Source organism: Galleria mellonella, unplaced genomic scaffold, assembly GCF_026898425.1.
Source record: "Galleria mellonella isolate WM207_F2 unplaced genomic scaffold, CSIRO_AGI_GalMel_v1 utg56, whole genome shotgun sequence".
NCBI lineage: Eukaryota > Metazoa > Arthropoda > Insecta > Lepidoptera > Pyralidae > Galleria > Galleria mellonella.
The window spans coordinates 1,681,514-1,700,571 of record NW_026442117.1 but is presented as its reverse complement, the minus strand read 5'-3'; the positions used below and the strand labels follow the sequence as shown (position 1 = coordinate 1,700,571).

Genomic DNA, 19,058 nt, shown 5'->3' with positions numbered 1-19,058 from the left:
CAATGGGGCTGTCAAACTCCATTGCTAACAATCCCTTTCCCCCCTGCATATACATATTTGACACGCCTGTCTCCTGTTAAGGTAGGCAGAAACAATGGAATCAAACAATCGAAAGCTTCGATTCAAACAAACCTCTTTCGCTTCCTCCACATTCATCAATCTTTTCATACACGCTCGCCGGTTACGGGTACTTTTAATTTGACCCTTCTTCAGCATGTCGCCTATTTGGTCGACATATGTCCGCCTAGAGCGGTCCCTACCGACATCTCCATTCATTCTTGCTCGATAAATTCCTTTTGTATTCATATGTAAGCAATCTGTCTGGAAGGTTTCAAGTCATTAAACATTGGCCGTTTGAAATGAAAGTCCAAATAACTAAATGAATTTAATCGAAAATTTGAATTGAATGACAATCATCGTCATGTCAGTCGTTAACTATCCACTCCAATCGTGACGAATTAATTAACAACAATTCACGATGGTTTCCAGGGGTAACCGCGTGGAGGTCGACCTGACACAGTATATTGCAGGCAATGGGGCCGCTAATCCCTATTACTAACAATCCCTTCTTTCCCCTGTTTTATTAATATTATAAACTATGTTGTAACGTATTGTTTCAAATAAAAAAAAATACTATAATTATTACCCTATCTATAGCAAAATACGGACGTTTCCAGTGGTTACGTTCACCATAACGGTAACTGTTGACAAAATGTTTCTGTCTACCCCACTGGAGATTATAGTCGTAAGAATATATACAGTATACCGGAGAGAAACTTTCTACAGAAGCCGTCTGCTTGTGTGCCTCTGTCCCATTCGTGTTTCTGCCGTGAAGCAATTGTGTTTGCATGGCTGCGTTTTAGTTTGAAAGGTGGGATAGGGCAGTAAAATTACAGGATACAGAGGAGGATTAGTTGTGGGGGTGAAGAGATTGATAGTAATAAGGATTAGCAACTCAATTGCTAGCAATATAGGGTTTAATTTCCATCATAACACTGAATGCCCAAAAATTATTTAAAAGAACAAGTTCACTTTTAGTTGATCGTGTCTGGATACCTTTTTAATGTTCATTGCACAAAAAAAAAACATAGCTGACAAATTTATTTCTTTAACCATTTTTCCTTTAATTTTGAACATGAATTATATCACCTTGATTTAATTCACCAATAAAAACAGTGTACTCTGTCATGTCTATGGCACTGTTTATGTGTACAGGTGACGTTAACTATTTCCCATCAGGTGGGCCGTCAGTTTGTTTGTCATTCTAAGTCGCTTAAAAAAACTATGGATACTAAAAATCTGATAGTTTTATTTTAATAGTACATTACTGCAGCGACCAGCAATGGACAGACGGAGTAAGATGGACGGACGTGCAAATGTGGGCTGAGGCGTAGCCGATGCACACATACATGAGTCCATCAAAGCCTAGTTGTAGCCAAGGCTTGTATAGTACTTTTCTCAAACAATGCGCGGAAATCAAAAACACAATTTTAGTTTTTAAGTTTAATGACGAATAACGCACAATAATAATTTTTCACGCGCCATAATGTTCCTCTGTTTTTTTTTTTCAATAAATCGCTTTCTATTTGAAAACCAGTTCGAAATTTAAATAAAACCTTGTTTGTATTAGTTACCTCCTTGGTAGCCATGTTCCGAAGTAAAAGGTCATTCCATTTTTAAATTACAGGACAGATATGAGATTACATATTAATTTATCTAGCCGCAAAATACGACAGATATGGATTTTCATACAATTTTTGCCGGCCGCTGCCCGCATGTATCTGGACAGTACGACAATTTTGATTTATCTCGAAGAAGATAGTCAAAATAATGCTCACACTTCTAAGCATGTTTGAGAAATATATATTTTTATAATTACAAAGAATACGGACGAATCGAGAATCACCTGTTTTTCGATTCGCTATAAACACTCGATGTGTTATCGGCATGCCGAATTTAACACCAAACTCTCGTACCACCGTGGAACTATTTAACTCAAATAAAACTGTAGGGCGAACGGGCGTCTGGTTAATATGATCGTATACTTCTTCGCTAGGGTTGCCAACTCTCGAAAGGACCCGGGAGATAGATAGATAGATACTCTTTATTGTTTCCTCCAAAAGATTACAATAGTAAACTTATTATAGATACAAACAATTACAGAGAATGTTATGTTTAAGAATTTTATCGAGGTGGGGTTAAAAAAATATTTATTTATTTATTTATTACTATATTTTACGCACCAATTATACATAAATAATATGACAGCGGTAATCAAATGTACAAAGGCGAGTAACTCTAAAAGAGTTCTCTTCCAGCAACACCCAAAGTGGAAAGGAGCATCAATGTCACTAAACAAACTTAAGTTTATACATAATTAATTACATTATATTTAATTGTATATATTCATGCATATATAGACATAAATATATGTTCATAAATATACAGGTGCGCTTTTTAAGTTTACATATATATATATATATATATATATATATATATATATATATATATATATATATATATATATATATATATATATTGTTTTAGAGCAGTATCTAATATTTGTCTATTTTTCACCACAAAATTATAAAACTTTTTACATAAAAAATCCAAGTTTGTTAGTACGTAAGGTTTTTTCCTTGCTCCATCATGCTGTACATGCCGGGTTTTCAGGTGGTTTCCAGGGACCACTTGGAAGTCGACTGACAAGGGTATATTGCTAGCAATGATATTGGTAGTTCGCGTTACTAACAGTCCTTTCCCCCGTCCAATCTGGGAGAGTTGGAGGAAAGGGATTGTTAGTAATGGAGACTGAGAATCCCATTGCTAGCAATATACCCAACAAGTTTTTCCGACCTCCTCGCGGTACTCCATGCCCATGGATATTATCATGGTTAATTCCTGATGAATTCATCATGATGGGCTAACTGGCCTGTTTTCATTCTCATCTATCACCCTTCACTGGTGCTGCGCAAGCGTATACCGTGAGCGCAGGCGGGGTTATCATACTATTTTCAGTCATAAAAAAAAAACAGGGGTATATTGCTGGCAATGACACTGGTAGCCCGCGTTACTGACAGTCCCTTCCCCCGTCCTATCTGGGAGAGTTGGCAACCCTAATCCTCGCAGTTAGGCCGTAACCTATTCAGTGCGGACCAACAGAAACAGAGCATATTAGTTCGATGGTCTGGCCAAGGCGCGGCGTAATGTGTTAATTGCCACTTTGACGTAAAAATGTTTGGTTAGGCCTGTACGAATGATTTTTAACCGACTTAAGATCGTAGAGTTACTGTGGACTGTGTTTTTATTCTTTTCAAAACTTATATATAAATACGGGAAATTTATTGGGACTTTATTCTTTTATTATTATATTGTTGATCGCATAGCTTAATCGATGTCTTAGAGAATACCGAATTTAATGGTTCTTTTTAATGAAAAGAGCGTATGTCGTGTTAATACTGTAGTAATAGTTTTCAATAGACATAAAAAAAGGAGATTGTGGGTGTTTTTGATTATTAAATGAGAAATTATTGAAATGAGTTATCCAGTTATCCAGTCCAGTAGTTTTATTTATTAAAATCTGACAGGTGATACATTTTTTATTTTTGTTTCGATCTGTCCCACAGATGATCTCTTCTTGGTCCTCGACCATAGATAATCATTTTATATAAATAAAAAAGAATTTTATATAAATGAGCAAATGCTCACATTCTATTCAGTATAATTTTAAATTAACAATTAAGTTTAACAGGTGGTCGGACGACACGTCCAGACCTTGTTCTCATAGTAGGATTACCATCAACATTACAAGACATTGGTTTATTATTAACATTAAGAGTACCATTCGACTGGATTTGTGAGTTGTTAGAGACATCATTTACTGTATCATTTTGGCACACAGATGGCAAGACTGTTGCTGATGTGTTCTGATCGGGTTCATCAACATAGCTTTGACTTGACTGAGACAATGCAGTAGGTATATTTTTTTACAGAAACACCGTAAAAAATCGATATAATTTAAGACAGGACCGAATTAACTGTATTGGGACCTCTAGGCAATTCACCTGTATCACTCATAAAAAACTACTTTATGTGTAATATATCACAAAATATGATAATTTTTTTTTATAAAAAAAAAAAAGTAATAATATTTTCTTTAATAGTTTGTTAAATACAAAAATTAAAAAACATATTTATTAATTAAATTCACTTAAAAAGACTTTCTTAAAAAAATTGTTGATGGGTGTGTCCTAGGTAGTTGCTTACACTGGCTAATGGATAATCTAAACCTGTTTAGTGCAGTATTATATAATTTAGGTGTGAACAATGGTTCGCCTTTTGTCACGATAGATTCAAATATACTCACTCACCAGTGGGGCACCAGCGAGAGACGAAGTGAAGGTGAGGACGAAGCTGGTCAGCTAGCCCATCGTGACGAATTCAACAAGAATTGTTCACGATGGTTTCCAGGGGGAACCACGTCGAGGTCGACCTAATAGGGTATATTGTTAGCAATGGGGCTGTCAAACTCCATTGCTAACAATCCCGTTTCTCCCCTCAGCGCAATGTTACCACGTTAATTGTTACGTTTACCACAGTTTATCAAGTCGTCCTCCACGCGGTTCCCCTGGAAACAATCGTGATTAATTCTAGTGGAATTCGTCACGATAGGCTAACCGACCTGTCCTTTCATTGTCACCTATCATCCCTAACTGGTACCCCGCCGGTGTATACCGATAGCGCAGGCGGGGTTACCATTCTATTATCACACATAAAAAAAAACAGGAAATACAGTTGTGTATTTATTTCATCATCGTCACTATCTCAGCCATTATCTGTCCACCGCTGAACCTAGGCCTTCTAGATCCTGACTCATCTGCATCCACTGACTCTCTGCAATGTATTTGAGGTAGTCACTCCATCTAGTGTTCGTCCTACACTGCGTTTGCCTATACAGTGTCTCCATTCTTTTTTCTTCATCAGTTGTTTGTTTTTTGAGCTATGTGTCAATTGCCACTTTAGCTTATTTATCCCTAAAATACAATATATTTATTTTATCTAAATTTTAATTATATTTCTCTATTGTTTCAGCGATGTCAATGGTGGCGTGACACCGGGTTGACGTGAATCAATCCGCGAGATGTCGCAGCCGCCGCCGGGGCGCGGGCGCGCGCGGCCCCCCGGCCCCCCATCGCCCCTACACTACCGCCCCCCTCGCCATGGGCCCCGAGCCCCCCGCCTTTAATTTCCGGCCCCAGACACTCTACAGCCATCGTCTCGCCCCCACCAGTCCAACCCTCCCCTAAACCGTTCCGACCCCTGCACTCCCCTCATTCTTTCCGCCCACACTCCCCGTCCCCCAGTTTCTCGATATCCCATATCCTATGTCTCCAACGTTGGGGCAGAGTCCAGAGTATTACTATAACTCCCCATACGAGCCGGTCCGGGAGTATGACTATGCGGGAGTGCCGTTAGAACCTCCCCCTCCTCCGCGGCCGATGATTTACGAGGAGGACGAGGAACGGGGACCGTCCACTGCGGAGATCATCGCTAACCAGTCGCAAGAAGGCTACGTTGATGAGAAACTCGCCGAGTATCAAGCGACCATTCAGTTGCTACAAGGTAAGTGGTGGGGAAGTTGGCCACTGGCCACTTGTTTACAGTCAATTTGTTTAAACGATCAGTGTTTGTTCTAGCCCTTGATTAATGTGAAACGAGATTGTCTTTCGGCGCCCTTTGGTCGACACAATAATTAACTTTGGTTTTATGTTAAATATATATTAATTCCTAGTATATATATATATATATATATATATATATATATATATATATATATATATATATATATATATATATATATATATATATATATATATATATATATATATATATATATATATATATATATATATATATATATATATATATATATATATATATATATATATATGGTAACCAATGTTTCTGTTGATGACTGATGGTGGAAAAGAGGTCACTCATTTCGATATATCGCCCATATCGGTCGGATATCTATTTTCGAATATGTTTACGAGTAAAGTCTCTTATCCAATATTATGTTTTGAATAACAGACTTTTAACATATTCGTTATTTTATTATTTATTATATATTTTATGTAGGTACTATTTACCTATAAAATGTTTTAAGCGTTATTAATGTTGTTCGCGTTAAGTATCGTCATTTATTTACCAGAGGGAGATTTTGTACAAAAGTCGTTTGCTTGGGCATCTCTGTCCCATTCGTGTTTCTGTCGTGAAGCAGTTGTGTTTGCATGGCTGTGTTTCGGTTTGACGGGTGAGATATGGCAGTGAATTTATACGGTACATAGGAATAACATCTGAGTCCTCAGGAATGGCAACGCATGGGGTGTATCATATGCGAAACAGCATACTCTGTTATGTCCATGCTACTGCTCATGTCTATAGGCGACGGTTACCACTTTCCATCAGGTGGGCCGTCTAACATTCTAAGTTGTATAAAAAAATTGCGTATTTAAAACATGTGTAAAAAACGCAACTACTGTTTTTATTAGGACCCCTCATTTTATTTTTTCTTAAATAGCTTTTTTTTTTATACAACTTAGAATGACAAACAAGCTGACGGCCCACCTGATGGAAAGTGGTAACCGTCGCCTATAGACATGAGCAGTACTGTGGACATAACAGAGTATACTGTATCGCCCATGATACCCCCCATGCGTTGCCATTCCTGAGGACTCAGGTGTTATTCCTCTGTACCCTGTAAATTCACGCGATATCCCACCCTTCAAAGCGAAACACAGCCATGCAAACACAACTGCTTCACGGTAGAAACACGAAAGGGGCAGAGGTACTCGAGCAATCGACTTCTGTACAATTTGTATTATTTATTTAAAATTATATTATATTTATAAGATAATATTATGAAGTTTTGACTTTTATTGTGCTAAAATTTGTAAAGCAATACGTATGAATAATCACCTTTTTTTCATTTAAGAGTTACCTCTTGTCGGTGCAACTAGTTCATGCATCTTCCTCCAGTCAGCTTTATCCCAGGCCATATCCTTTATCTATAATTTATATATATATATCTATAATTTATAATAATCACCTATTTGACTATAAATTCTTTCAACATTAATTTGTTTACAAGCTACCAACATAGTTTACATTGTTTTGAGACGATGCGACGCGTGTTTCGGATCTAATATTAAAACGTCGTCAGTTAGTAAATCGACGGATTTTACATCTTACGCGGTTTCAGAGATGTTTTCTCCCACGAACACTCAGGTTATGGAGTGAGCTCCCTGCCGAAGTTTTCCCAAGAGACTGCAGCATGGGGTTCTTCAAAAGGGGGGTAAAGAGGTTTCTATAGGGTCGGCAACGCGTGCGTAAAACCTTTGGTATTGTGGGCGTTCATAGGCTACGGTAACCGCTTACCATCAGGTGGGCCGAATGCTTGTTTGCTACCTCAGTGGTATAAAAAAATCTAACATTTAAGGCCGGTAATATTTTTTTTTATGGACGATTTCGGAACGGTAACCGTTTGCGCTATCGGTGTAAATTGGCAGGGTATGAGTAAGGGATGGTTTTTTGATAAGTGAAAATGGAATGGTAAACCTCACCTGCGCTAACGGTACACGCTGGCAGAGCACCAGTGAGGGATGATAGGTGAGAATTAAATCAGGCCTGTTAGCCCATCATGATGAATGCATTAATCAGGAATTAACCATGATAGTTTCCAGTGGGAACCGTGTGGAGGTCGACCTGGTTAGGTATATTGCTAGCAATAGGATTCTTAGTCTCCATTACTAACAAACCCTTTCCCCTCAATCGGGCCAATTTAGGAAACGAAATCGTATGAATTGTTTCGGGTCTCTGTGCCCCATTACTTACTTCTTCATAAAATAAAGTATCCTTGCTTAATGACCAGATCATTGGAGTTTTTTATAATGGGTGATAATGGTATAGTAACCCCGCCTGTGCTATCGGTATACACTGACGGGGCACCAGAAATAGATGACTGATGAGGATGAAAGCAGGTCAGTTAGCCCATCCTGACGAATTCAACTAGAATTAGCCACGATGGTTTCCAGGGGGAACCACGTAGAGGTCGACCTGACAGGGTATATTGCTAGTAATGGGGATATTTGATCTCATTACTAACAATCCCTTCCCCTTGAAGTGATCGTTGGCATTTAAAAAAATATTAATTTAATTTTCTGACCATCATTACCAGAAACAATAGTAAAATACTTAATATATGTTCAATAACTAGGGCCATCAGTAAAGTTTTACGACAGTAACTCGTGTAAACAATTATAGAGGATCGATTGGCCATAGCCACGCTTTGAATGTACGTACATACTTAATTTTATAGTGTAACCAGCAAGAGGCAAAGTACTAATAAAATGTAGGTATAAAATTCTTCTATGTTTGAGCAATAAATTAACTAGTTAATCTTAATATATAGTGAGTAGTTATTACACAAAAACTGACCACGTGGTTTCGGCATAGAACAGGCCACCCTTTTTTTTCGTGGGTATCATAAGAGACGACTAAGGGAGTGCGAGGGATGGACAACAGTGTTCCTCTTAAAACATCTCTACAGCCTAACTGCGGTTGCCAATCCGCTTGCCAAGCGTGGCAACTACTGGTATAACCCCCAAGGCTGTCCACTGCTGAAGATAAGCTTCCTCCATCCAGGATTAGTGATGTTTTAAGAGGGACACTGCTGCCCATCCCTCGATCTGATGTTCTCTTAGTCGTCTCTTGCGATACCCACGGGAAAGAAAGGGGTGGCCCATTTTATACTGGGGTCACATAGTTTTTTTTATAATGAATGATAATGGAATGGTAACACCATCTGCGCTATCGGTATCAGGACACCAGTTAGGGATGATCAGTGAGGATGAAAGGCAAGTCAGTTAGCCCATCGTGACGAATTCATCCATAAATTAGTCACGATGGTTTTCAGGGGAAACCGTATGGAGGTCGACCTGATAGGATATGTTGATAGCAATGGGGACTAACCCCCCAATTGATGACAATCCCTTTCCCCCCAAGATCACATAGTTGTTATAGTACATTACTGCAGCGGCCAGCAACTGAGGCAGTGATGGACGAATGTGCAAATGTGGGCCGAGGCGTAGCCGAGGCTCACAAACGTGAGTTCATCAGTGCCTTGTTGTGACCAAGGCTTGTATAGTACTTTTCTCAAACAACGCGCGGAAATCAAAAACACAATTTTACTTTTTAAGTTCAATGACGAATAACGAACAATAATAATTTTTCACGCGCCATAATGTTCCCTTGTTTTTTTTTTCAATAAACAGCTTTCTATTTGCAAGCTAGTTTGAATTTTAAATAAAACATTTTATTAGTTATTAAAGGTCATTCCATTTTTAAATTACAGGACAGATATGAGTTTACATAGTAATTTATCTGGCCGCAAAACACGACAAATATGCATTTTCATACAACTTTTGTCGGCCGCTGCCCGCATTTATCTGGCCAGTACGGCAGTTTTGATTTATTTCGAAGAGGATTGTCAAAATAATGCTCACATTTCCAAGCATGTTTGGGAAAAGTAATGTTTCCCAAAATTCGTCATACCCTAATTTCTCTACGATGTAATAATAAATAAAAATTATTGCATTGCAGATTGAAAATTATAACATGGCATGGCTCCCGTCCCGTATCGCGGTCGTGTTTATAAACATGTATTTTGAAATTATTTCTCGTTTTGTACGCGTTCCAATTTACATACGCTGCGATTGCGAAATTAGTTGAACCGGCCGTTATTGGTTATTGAGACTGAAAAATATATTTGTAAATGATAATTAAATAAAAAAAAAATATTTCATATCTCCATAGCGTGTTATCGTAACAATAGCAAGAGTTGTTCAGGTCTGGAGTTCGAATCCAGATCGGGTAAATATGGGACATAAACTTTTTTTTTAAATTGAATAAGATCCGTGCTTGATAGTTTGTTTACTTACATGTTCGTTATATTATACCAGAGGGAGAGTTTGTATGTATATAAGTCGTCTCCTTGGGTACTCCTATCCCATTTGTGTTTTTGTCGTAAAGCATTTGTGTTCGCATAGCTGTGTTTCACTTTGAAAGGTGAAATATGGCTCTGAAATTATATGATTCAGAGCCATAACATCTTAGTCCTGAGCAATAGCAAATAGAAGAGCATTATGGTCGAAACAGTATACTTTGTCCTGGCTATAGTATTGCTCATGTCTATAGGCAACGGTCTTCACTTGGGGGTAAAGAGATTGTTAGTAATGGAGACTGAGAATCCCATTGCTAGCAATACACCCAACCAGGTCGACCTCCACGCGGTTCCCCCTGAAAAGTATCATGGTTAATTCCTGATAAATTCATCATGATGGGCTAACTGGCCTGTTTTCATTCTCATCTATCCCACCCTTCACTGGTGCTTCGCCATTTCCATTTTCACTCATCAAAACGGTCTTCACCTTCCATAAGACAGTCCGTCGGCTTGTTTGCAATCCTAAGTTGAAAGGAGCATCAATGTCACTAAACAAACTTAAGTTTATACATAATTAATTACATTATATTTAATTGTATATATTCATGCATATATAGACATAAATATATGTTCATAAATATACAGGTAAGTTTAAATATATATATATATATATATATATATATATATATATATATATATATATATATATATATATATATATATATATATATAGTAGTTCGACCTTTACGCGGTACATCTGAAAACAGATTACAGTAAAAAAAATTAAGACGTTATGGCACTAAGAGGTAATAAATAAACTTTAATATTTATAACATAAATAGGGATAAAATATTATTAGAAATCAAATCTGTCTTATTAGATGCAGGATGAAGATGTCTACAAAGAAATCCATACTCTACTATTTCATGTAAACATCACTCTTGCCAAATGTGAAATGTGATACTCACAGAGAACTTTAGTGTAAAGAACAGCCAAGAATGCGCCGGAATCGTATTTATGTTTAACAGACTTGAAAAAGGATATTTCTATGAAGCAGATGTGTTTCGGTTTGAAGAGTGGTATATGGCAGTGAATTTACAGGGTACAGAGAAATAACACCTGAGTCCTCAGTAATGGCAACGCATGGGGGATACCCCCCATGGACGAAACAGTATACTCTGTTATGTCCATGGTACTGCTCATGTCTATAGGCGACGGTTACCACTTTCCATCAGGTGGACTGTCAGCTTGTTTGTCATTTTAAGTTGCATAAAAAAGAATCCAAAAAAGACAAAAAGTACAATTTGACTTATTTTTACTTACCCTTTTTCACAAGAGGTATAAAATTGTGTATTGTATTTTTATAATAATTTTTAAGCAATATCATGATTTAATTTATATTATTCTTCTCTCTTTCGCTAAAAAGAAAAAAGGAAGGGACGGGAGAATATCGAGGGGAGGAGTTTCCAATAAACAATTTATTTATTCCCTCAAATTTACAAAAGTAGGTCAGATCCGAAAGTATGCGATGACTAATGATGATAAATCGGTTGGCGGCGTTATTCATTTGCAATCCGTTTTATTACTGTCTTGTCGTTAAAAAAAACTGAATAATTTGTCGGTTAAACTTATAATAACAATTATTAATAACTAGCGATCCGACCCGGTTTCGCACGGATAGACAGAATTTTCAAAAATATATATAACTAGCGGCTTGTTCCGGCTTCGCACGGGTGGACATTTTTACAACATTTTACATTTTTATCTGAAACAACCTAGCTACCTAAGGGGGAAAAGGATTGTTATCAATGGAGTTTGACAGCCCCATTGCTAGTAATATACCTTATTAGATCGACCTCCACGTGGCTCCCCCTGGAAACCATCGCGAATTATTGTTGAATTCGTCACGATGGGCTAACTGACCTACTTCATGCTCACCTATCATTCTTCACTGGTGCCCCGCCGGTGTATACCGATAGCGCGGGTGGGGTTACCATTCCATTATCATCCATTTAAAAAAAAAACCTAGCTACCTATTTCATAGATTTGCCCGCCCCCACCTGCCCCTCTCCCGCACCGTTACAATAGGTACGAATAACATGTACAACGCGACAGCGTTATTTTTTCTACTTCCATGAATGATTAAATTCGTAATATCTATTGAATGGAATAGCCGATTTGAACAATTCAAAAAGTAATCTACATAAATTGAAACAGTTTTGAAAACAATATGATTTATTTGGATAAGGATTTAAACAGAAGTATGAATAACATGGTGTAATTTTGGTCGGTATTTCTATCAACTTTTAAAATGTAAAAAGTAATTATTGTGACATAACGATAATAGTTAGACATATAGTATCGCGAAGTTTTTTGTAGTTATTGATATTTTCTTCAATATTGTAGAACATACTTTTGTTCTATCACCAATAGTTTCCGCAGCGCACGCGACGAAAGATATTTTTAGCATTTTTTTTACACCTTGAGTTACGTTACTAAAGTTTTAGTAAGGATCCCTAATCTTTTCTAGCAATAAATATAGCCTATGTTACTCAGGGTGAATGTAGCTTTCTAATGGTGAAAGAATTTTTGTAATCGGCAAAGTTGTTTTTGAGTTTATTCATTACAAACATACATACACACAAAAATACAAATCCTTCCTCTTTATAATATTGGTGTAGATGTAGATAGATTCAAAATATCCTATTATATATTAGAAAAAGATGATCTTAGATCAACTGCATTTGTATGTGTTACTCGACTTCTTTACCAATTCCAGATCGATTTTGATGGTTCTTTTTTTAAACAATTTTGTTTCCATTGGGATAAGAATGAAGTCGGTTTTTTGAAAGACCATATCGTAAATAATAACTGACGAGCTATACCAGGAAGAACGAATTAACTTTTTGAAAGCAATATGCAGGCGAGCAATATTTTATGCGTATCATGCTATCAAATTTCGGTAGCCCTATTACTGTATCTCACGCGACTGAAAATTGGAGCAAATGTTAGGGTTGTCACAAACAATTGTTTATTTAAAATTTTTATTAATATAATTTTTTTTTAATGGATGATAATGAAATGGTATCTCCGTCCGGGCACCAGTGTGGGATGTGAGAATGATACATCTAGAATTTAACATGATGGTTTGCGGATGCACAGTGCGGATCTATCAGTCCTATTGCTGGCAATATACCCTATCAGGTCGACCTCCACGTGGGTACCCCGCCAGCGTATACTGTTAGCGCAGGCGTAGTTACCATTTTATTGTCGTCCATTAAAAATAATCTTTTTGGATTGATTATATATATATATTCTAAGTTGTCAACAATTTCCGCCAGGGGGGGTAGTCGCAAGTTTGTGAGCCCCTAACGGCGAGTTCCACTTTCAGTAATGGATACGTTTGATCAATCGTACGTTTGTTTCATTTGTTTTATTCATCGGGTTATTTATTAACGACGATTTGTACCAACCTCGGAAAACATTCGGGCGGCTTAAAGAGCTCGTTTTTTGGAAACATTTGTTTTTAACCGTATGTTAACATCAATATTCGGTACCAGTTAATGTCGTTTGTGCTAATAAGCTACTGTTTTATTATTGTTTTACACAATTTTAACTTAAAATGACAAACAAGCTCACGGCCCACCTGTTGGAAAGTGTTAACCGTCGCCTATAGACATGAGTAGTACCATGGATTAAATAGAGTATATTGTTTCGCCCATGATACCTTACATGCATTGCCATTCCTGAGGACTCAGGTGTTATTCCTCTGTACCCTGTAAATTCACTGCTACATCCTACCCTTCAAACCGAAACACAGCCATGCAAACCCAACTGCTTCACGGTTGAAACACGAGTGGGACAGAGGTGCTCAGGTAAACGACTTTTGTACAAAGTCTCCATCTGGTAAATATTGCTCGCTGTTACTGAAACAATGATGAGATAGATAGATAGATACTCTTTATTGTTTCCTACAAAAGATTACAATAGCAAACTTATTATAAATATAAACAATTACAAGATATGATGAGATATGGATGCTTTTTGAATTTTTATGGCTAATAAATATTTTTTATTCTTATAAAAGGAGACATTTTAATAAATTACTTTCTTTCGTTGGGTTTGCTATGCATTACCCTTCCTGAGTATTGAGGTGTTATGCCTATGTTGGCCTATGTTGTTTTAGCCACTATTGTGTACACACAACAGTGTGTTATTTTTTTGAAAATCAGTGTATTGCTCTTTTGTGGGGAAACAATAAACTAACTTGTGATCATTTTGGGAAAAAGATTTTACTGTTTTTATGTGTTTTCCTTTGTTTTTATTTGTATTTCTTTTTCCACCTTTTTGTGTATGTCTATCTATGTTTGTTGTTATTTGTTTGTTGTAAGCGATGCGAATAAATTATATATCTATCTATCTATGTACAAAAGTTTTATGAGACACGTTCCAAATACGTCTATTGAACATTACATCAGCAATACAAACCGTGCGTACAGCCATTTGTCAGAAGACTGAGTGCAAACAATTAAAATGCACCGCCGGTGCCAACGTTTGCTTGCAAGTGTCATTTCATTGAGTCAGCGATGAAAACATATGTTTACATGTTATCAAATGTAAATAGACTTCAAAATAGTTGTACAGTGACTAAATAGGTATATATATACCTTTTTTTTTAAGGTTTTTTAATGGGTGAAAATGGAATAGTAGCTCGGCATGCAATATTGCAATATAATTTTATCACAATTCCTTCACTGTTTCTAGCATTAGGTTATGGAATTCATTGCCTGTTGTTATTAGAAGTACAAAATCCATTGATTCTTTCAAACGACAAGTGAAAGATTATCTTTTCTCTATCTGATTTTTCTTCATTTAAAAAATTGGCATTCTTTATTTATGTATTTATATAATTATTTATTTTATGATAGTTTGTTTTCCTTGTGCCTATAATTATTAATATGTATCTTATTGCATTTGGTACATATTTGACATATATGCATGGGATTATATAATTTTGTTTGATTGATAGGTATATGTATGTGTGTATGTATATATGTATGTGTATGTATATGTATGCGTGTGTATGTGTATGTATATATATGTATGTGTATATGTATGTATATATGTATATAATTTTTATATATTTTTAATTTGCAAAAGATACTTTTTTTAATTATAAAGCACTATTATACCTACTTGTATAACAATTAGTCCATTACCTTAAGGTTGTCTTGAAAAGATTGCTCTCAGCAATAAGACCGCCTTACTGTACTTATACAATTGTATCGTTATGTTTGTAAATTGTCTTGTTTATTTCCTATATTGTATAATGCAAATAAAGTATACTCATTCATTCATTCATTCAATATTGGTATATGCTGGTGGGATACCAAGGAAGGATGATGCGACATTGCACGCGTGGTTTTGCGTTTCCTTTACGTTAAAATTGTCAAAAATCTTTTCCTACAGGATGTTATGCTATGAAAAACCTATGTTCCAAATTTCAACTGTCTTTTATATACATATATATAAATTGTTATATGTACTAAATTACTTTTTTGCGGGGTAATGTATATAAATGTATATATAAAAATATTAAAAATTGTTTATGCGATGTTTTTTCGTATGGAATTCCGCGGCGGCAGATCAGTCCGCGTACAAAGAATCTTATTCCATAGTCTGTGGATCATCTAAATACTATAATTTTTTATATAAATAAATTAATTTTCCAATATACACAAGTGAGCCAGTTTGTAATGTTGGTTGGTCGCCAAAAAGTTAATTTTAGGGGCGTACACTCGGTGCAGCGGTGACACCGCGTCAATCACGAAATATGGTATGCTGCTATCCACGGCGACAAGTGCAAGTGGAACTAGATTTGTTTTAACCGACTTCAATAGAAGCGAGTTATGTATTCCCTACTTGCGGATGCCATACCTAAACAGGATTCATATAGCTCCATAAGAACATTGTAACAACTAAAAATTTTATATTTTACATAGATTTAGATATATTATTTGCATTACTTACAGCACACAAATAAGGGGAGGGGAAGGAATTGTTTGTGTTGAGGTTCTATTAATGTTACTTTTGAAAATAGAATTTATTTATTTTCTTTCTCTGTCAATGAATATTTTTTTATTAGAGCACGTCATTTTAAAATATCACTATTATTGTAATTGGGAAAATATAATATATCTTTATTCAGTATTTTCTATTTTATTGTTCTATCCAACGAACCCTTCACAGTTAGTAATGCGAACTACCAGTCTCATTGTTAGCAATATACCCTGTCAGGTCGACCTTCACGTGGTTCCCCCTGGAAACTATCGCGCTGAATTCCATGTGTACTCGTGTGTAAAAACGAAACTGCCTTTTCGGGGAGAAAGGGATTGTTAGTAATGGGTTTCGGTTTGAAGGGTGGGATATGGCGTGAATTTACTGGGTACAGAGGAATAACACCTGAGTCCTCAGGAATGGCAACGCATGGGAGGTATCATGGGCGAATTAGTATACTCTGTTATGTCCACGGTACTGCTCATGTCTATAGGCGACGGTTACCACTTTCCATCAGATGGACCGCCAGCTTGTTTGCCATTCTAAGACGTATATAAAAAAAAAAGTTACAGGTAGTCAATTAACTTGTTTAGGTAGAGTTAAATTCCTTGAGTTGTTTGACTATGTTTTCGATATGATGACGGAATGTATAGATGATTGTGGCATCATGGTCCACAATTTGAGTGAGGTTGTATGGATTCAATCGAAGATGTCGTGTTAGTAAAAAGTAGACAGCGCTCACCTGGGTACAAAATTTAGAACTCTTTCTTATGCAGAGAAACTCACTCATTGCTATGCCTCAGATATTGTAATTTTGCGTTCTCCTAAGAATTTACTATAGCAAGCAAATAACACAGTCTCATTTCGTCAAAGTGACAGTGAGACATCCAACTGGACCGTCCAAAGTAAACATTAGTAAGTTGTATCAATTCTTCACTATTTGACAGATAAATTCATCATTTAAAATAATTCAGATGTTGCTTTCAAAGTTTTTGTATTTCAATAATAATTAAATATTATCAGGTACAGAGAAATAATATCTGAGACCTTAGGAATGGCAACGCATGGGGGGTATCATGGGTGAAACAGTATACTCTGTTATGTCCATGGTACTTTTTTTTTTAATGGATGATAATGGAATGGTAACCCCACCCGCGCTATCGGTATACACCGGCAGGGCACCAGTAAAGGATGATAGGTGAGTATGAAGCAGGTCAGTTAGCCCATCGTGACGAATTCAACAAGAATTGTTCACGATGGTTCCATTCTAAGTTGCATAAAAAAATTATATGTTTATATGGATTTATTTAAGTATGTATTATTAACTTAAAATATAAATTTATATATTCACATTATTGTACATATGCATATCTCTATATGTATTTAAAAAATGAATAGAGTTTCGTGCCTCCAGTCAAACTGTTTATAATTACTCTTCTCCATCCATCCATCCAAAGGTTGCCTGGAAGAAATGGCTCTTAGCGATAAGGTCACCCATTGTAATCTCAGTGTGATAATTTCTTGTAATTGTTTGTATTTATAATAAGTTTACTATTGTAATCTTATGGAGGAATCAATAAAGAGTATCTAATTATCTAATTAATAATATCTTTAAAAATTGACATTTTATATATTATAACTTATTGTTCAGCCGTTAACTGTCCACTACTGGACATAAGCGATCCCCATAATGAGAGTTTTGCCAGTAGTTGTCACGCTTGGCAGGCGGGTTAGCAACATCTCTTTTAGAGATGTTTTAGAGGGACGCTGCTGCCCATCCCTCGCTCTCCCTTAGTCCTTCTTACGACACCCACGGGAAAGGAAGAGGCAGCCCATTCTATGCCGGCGCACACAGGGCGTAGAAACTTACGTAAACTTATTACAATATACAATTAAAGCACTAGATTAATACTTCCCGATTGTATTTCTATTGGTAAACATAGAAAATGTAAGTATTAAAACAGTAAAGACGTGTATGCCGTCGTCTGGCACTTAGTCCGGCGCCGGCGCCCCTAGACACGGGCCCATCCCTCTGGCCGAGTGCCAGCCAGACAATACCTAGTTTTTGTTGAGCACTTTGTTTTATATTTTTATATTTCAACTTCTAATGAGTCCCTCCCGAATTATAGCTAACATCACTTGTTTTAAATTTACGAAAACGTTATTATTTTTTTTATTTCATTCAATAGAGCAGTTGCTTTAAATAATGAAAAATAACAATTAAATTATTTATTTTTTATTTTTTTTTCGCAATTTTATCATTTAGGTACTCGAAAATTAAAATACATTTGAAATGAAATAATAAAAAAATAAAATACTTAACTAAACAAGATACAACAAATGGTAACAAACTAGCTAAGAGACAACAGCATGGAGTTCTTTAAAAAAGAGGTAAAGAGGTCCCTTCAAGGGCAATACGTGCGCCTCTTTTTAGTGGGTGATAATGGAATGGTAACCCCACCCGCGCTATCGGTATACACCGGCGGGGCACCAGTGAAGGATGATAGGTGAAGATGAAGCAGGTCAGTTAGCTCATCGTGACGAATTCAACAAGAATTGTTCACGATAGTTTCCAATCGATGGTTGGCAATCGCAGTTTGGCTTTTGGTTTGGTTTCAAGGGGAACGTTGCTGCTTATCCCTTCACCATAAGCTCTCTTAATCGCCTCTTACGACATCCACGGGAAAGGAAGGGGTGGATTATTCTATGCCGGGACCTACATGGTTAAAAGGCATGCAATGTGTCAATCTTTTGTTTCGTTTTTATATCCATTTGTTCTGTAAATATCGATATTATGATAAATTTACTTTTTCGTTGAAAAGTGATTCATTTATATATTTATAGCATATATATATATATATATATATATATATTTATAATATATATATATATATATATATATATATACGACAGCAAATTGAGTGTGACATGATTTTCAAATTGATCCATTTATTATTGGTTTTAATTAATAATCGAGTAAAATATTACATTGTTTATTATA

General features: G+C 36.2%; 1 protein-coding gene across 1 annotated transcript in view; it reads left to right on the top strand.

The window, feature by feature from the left end:
* The window catches only part of LOC113512474 (muscle-specific protein 300 kDa), a 232,148-nt gene that overhangs the window by 19,315 nt on the left and 193,775 nt on the right, over positions 1–19,058 (top strand). Inside the window, exon 2 of the mRNA XM_052899082.1 lies at positions 5,092–5,622. Within this exon, the coding sequence (XP_052755042.1) occupies positions 5,385–5,622 (238 nt within the window). The 5' untranslated portion in view covers positions 5,092–5,384. The remainder of the gene's footprint in view (positions 1–5,091; positions 5,623–19,058) is intronic.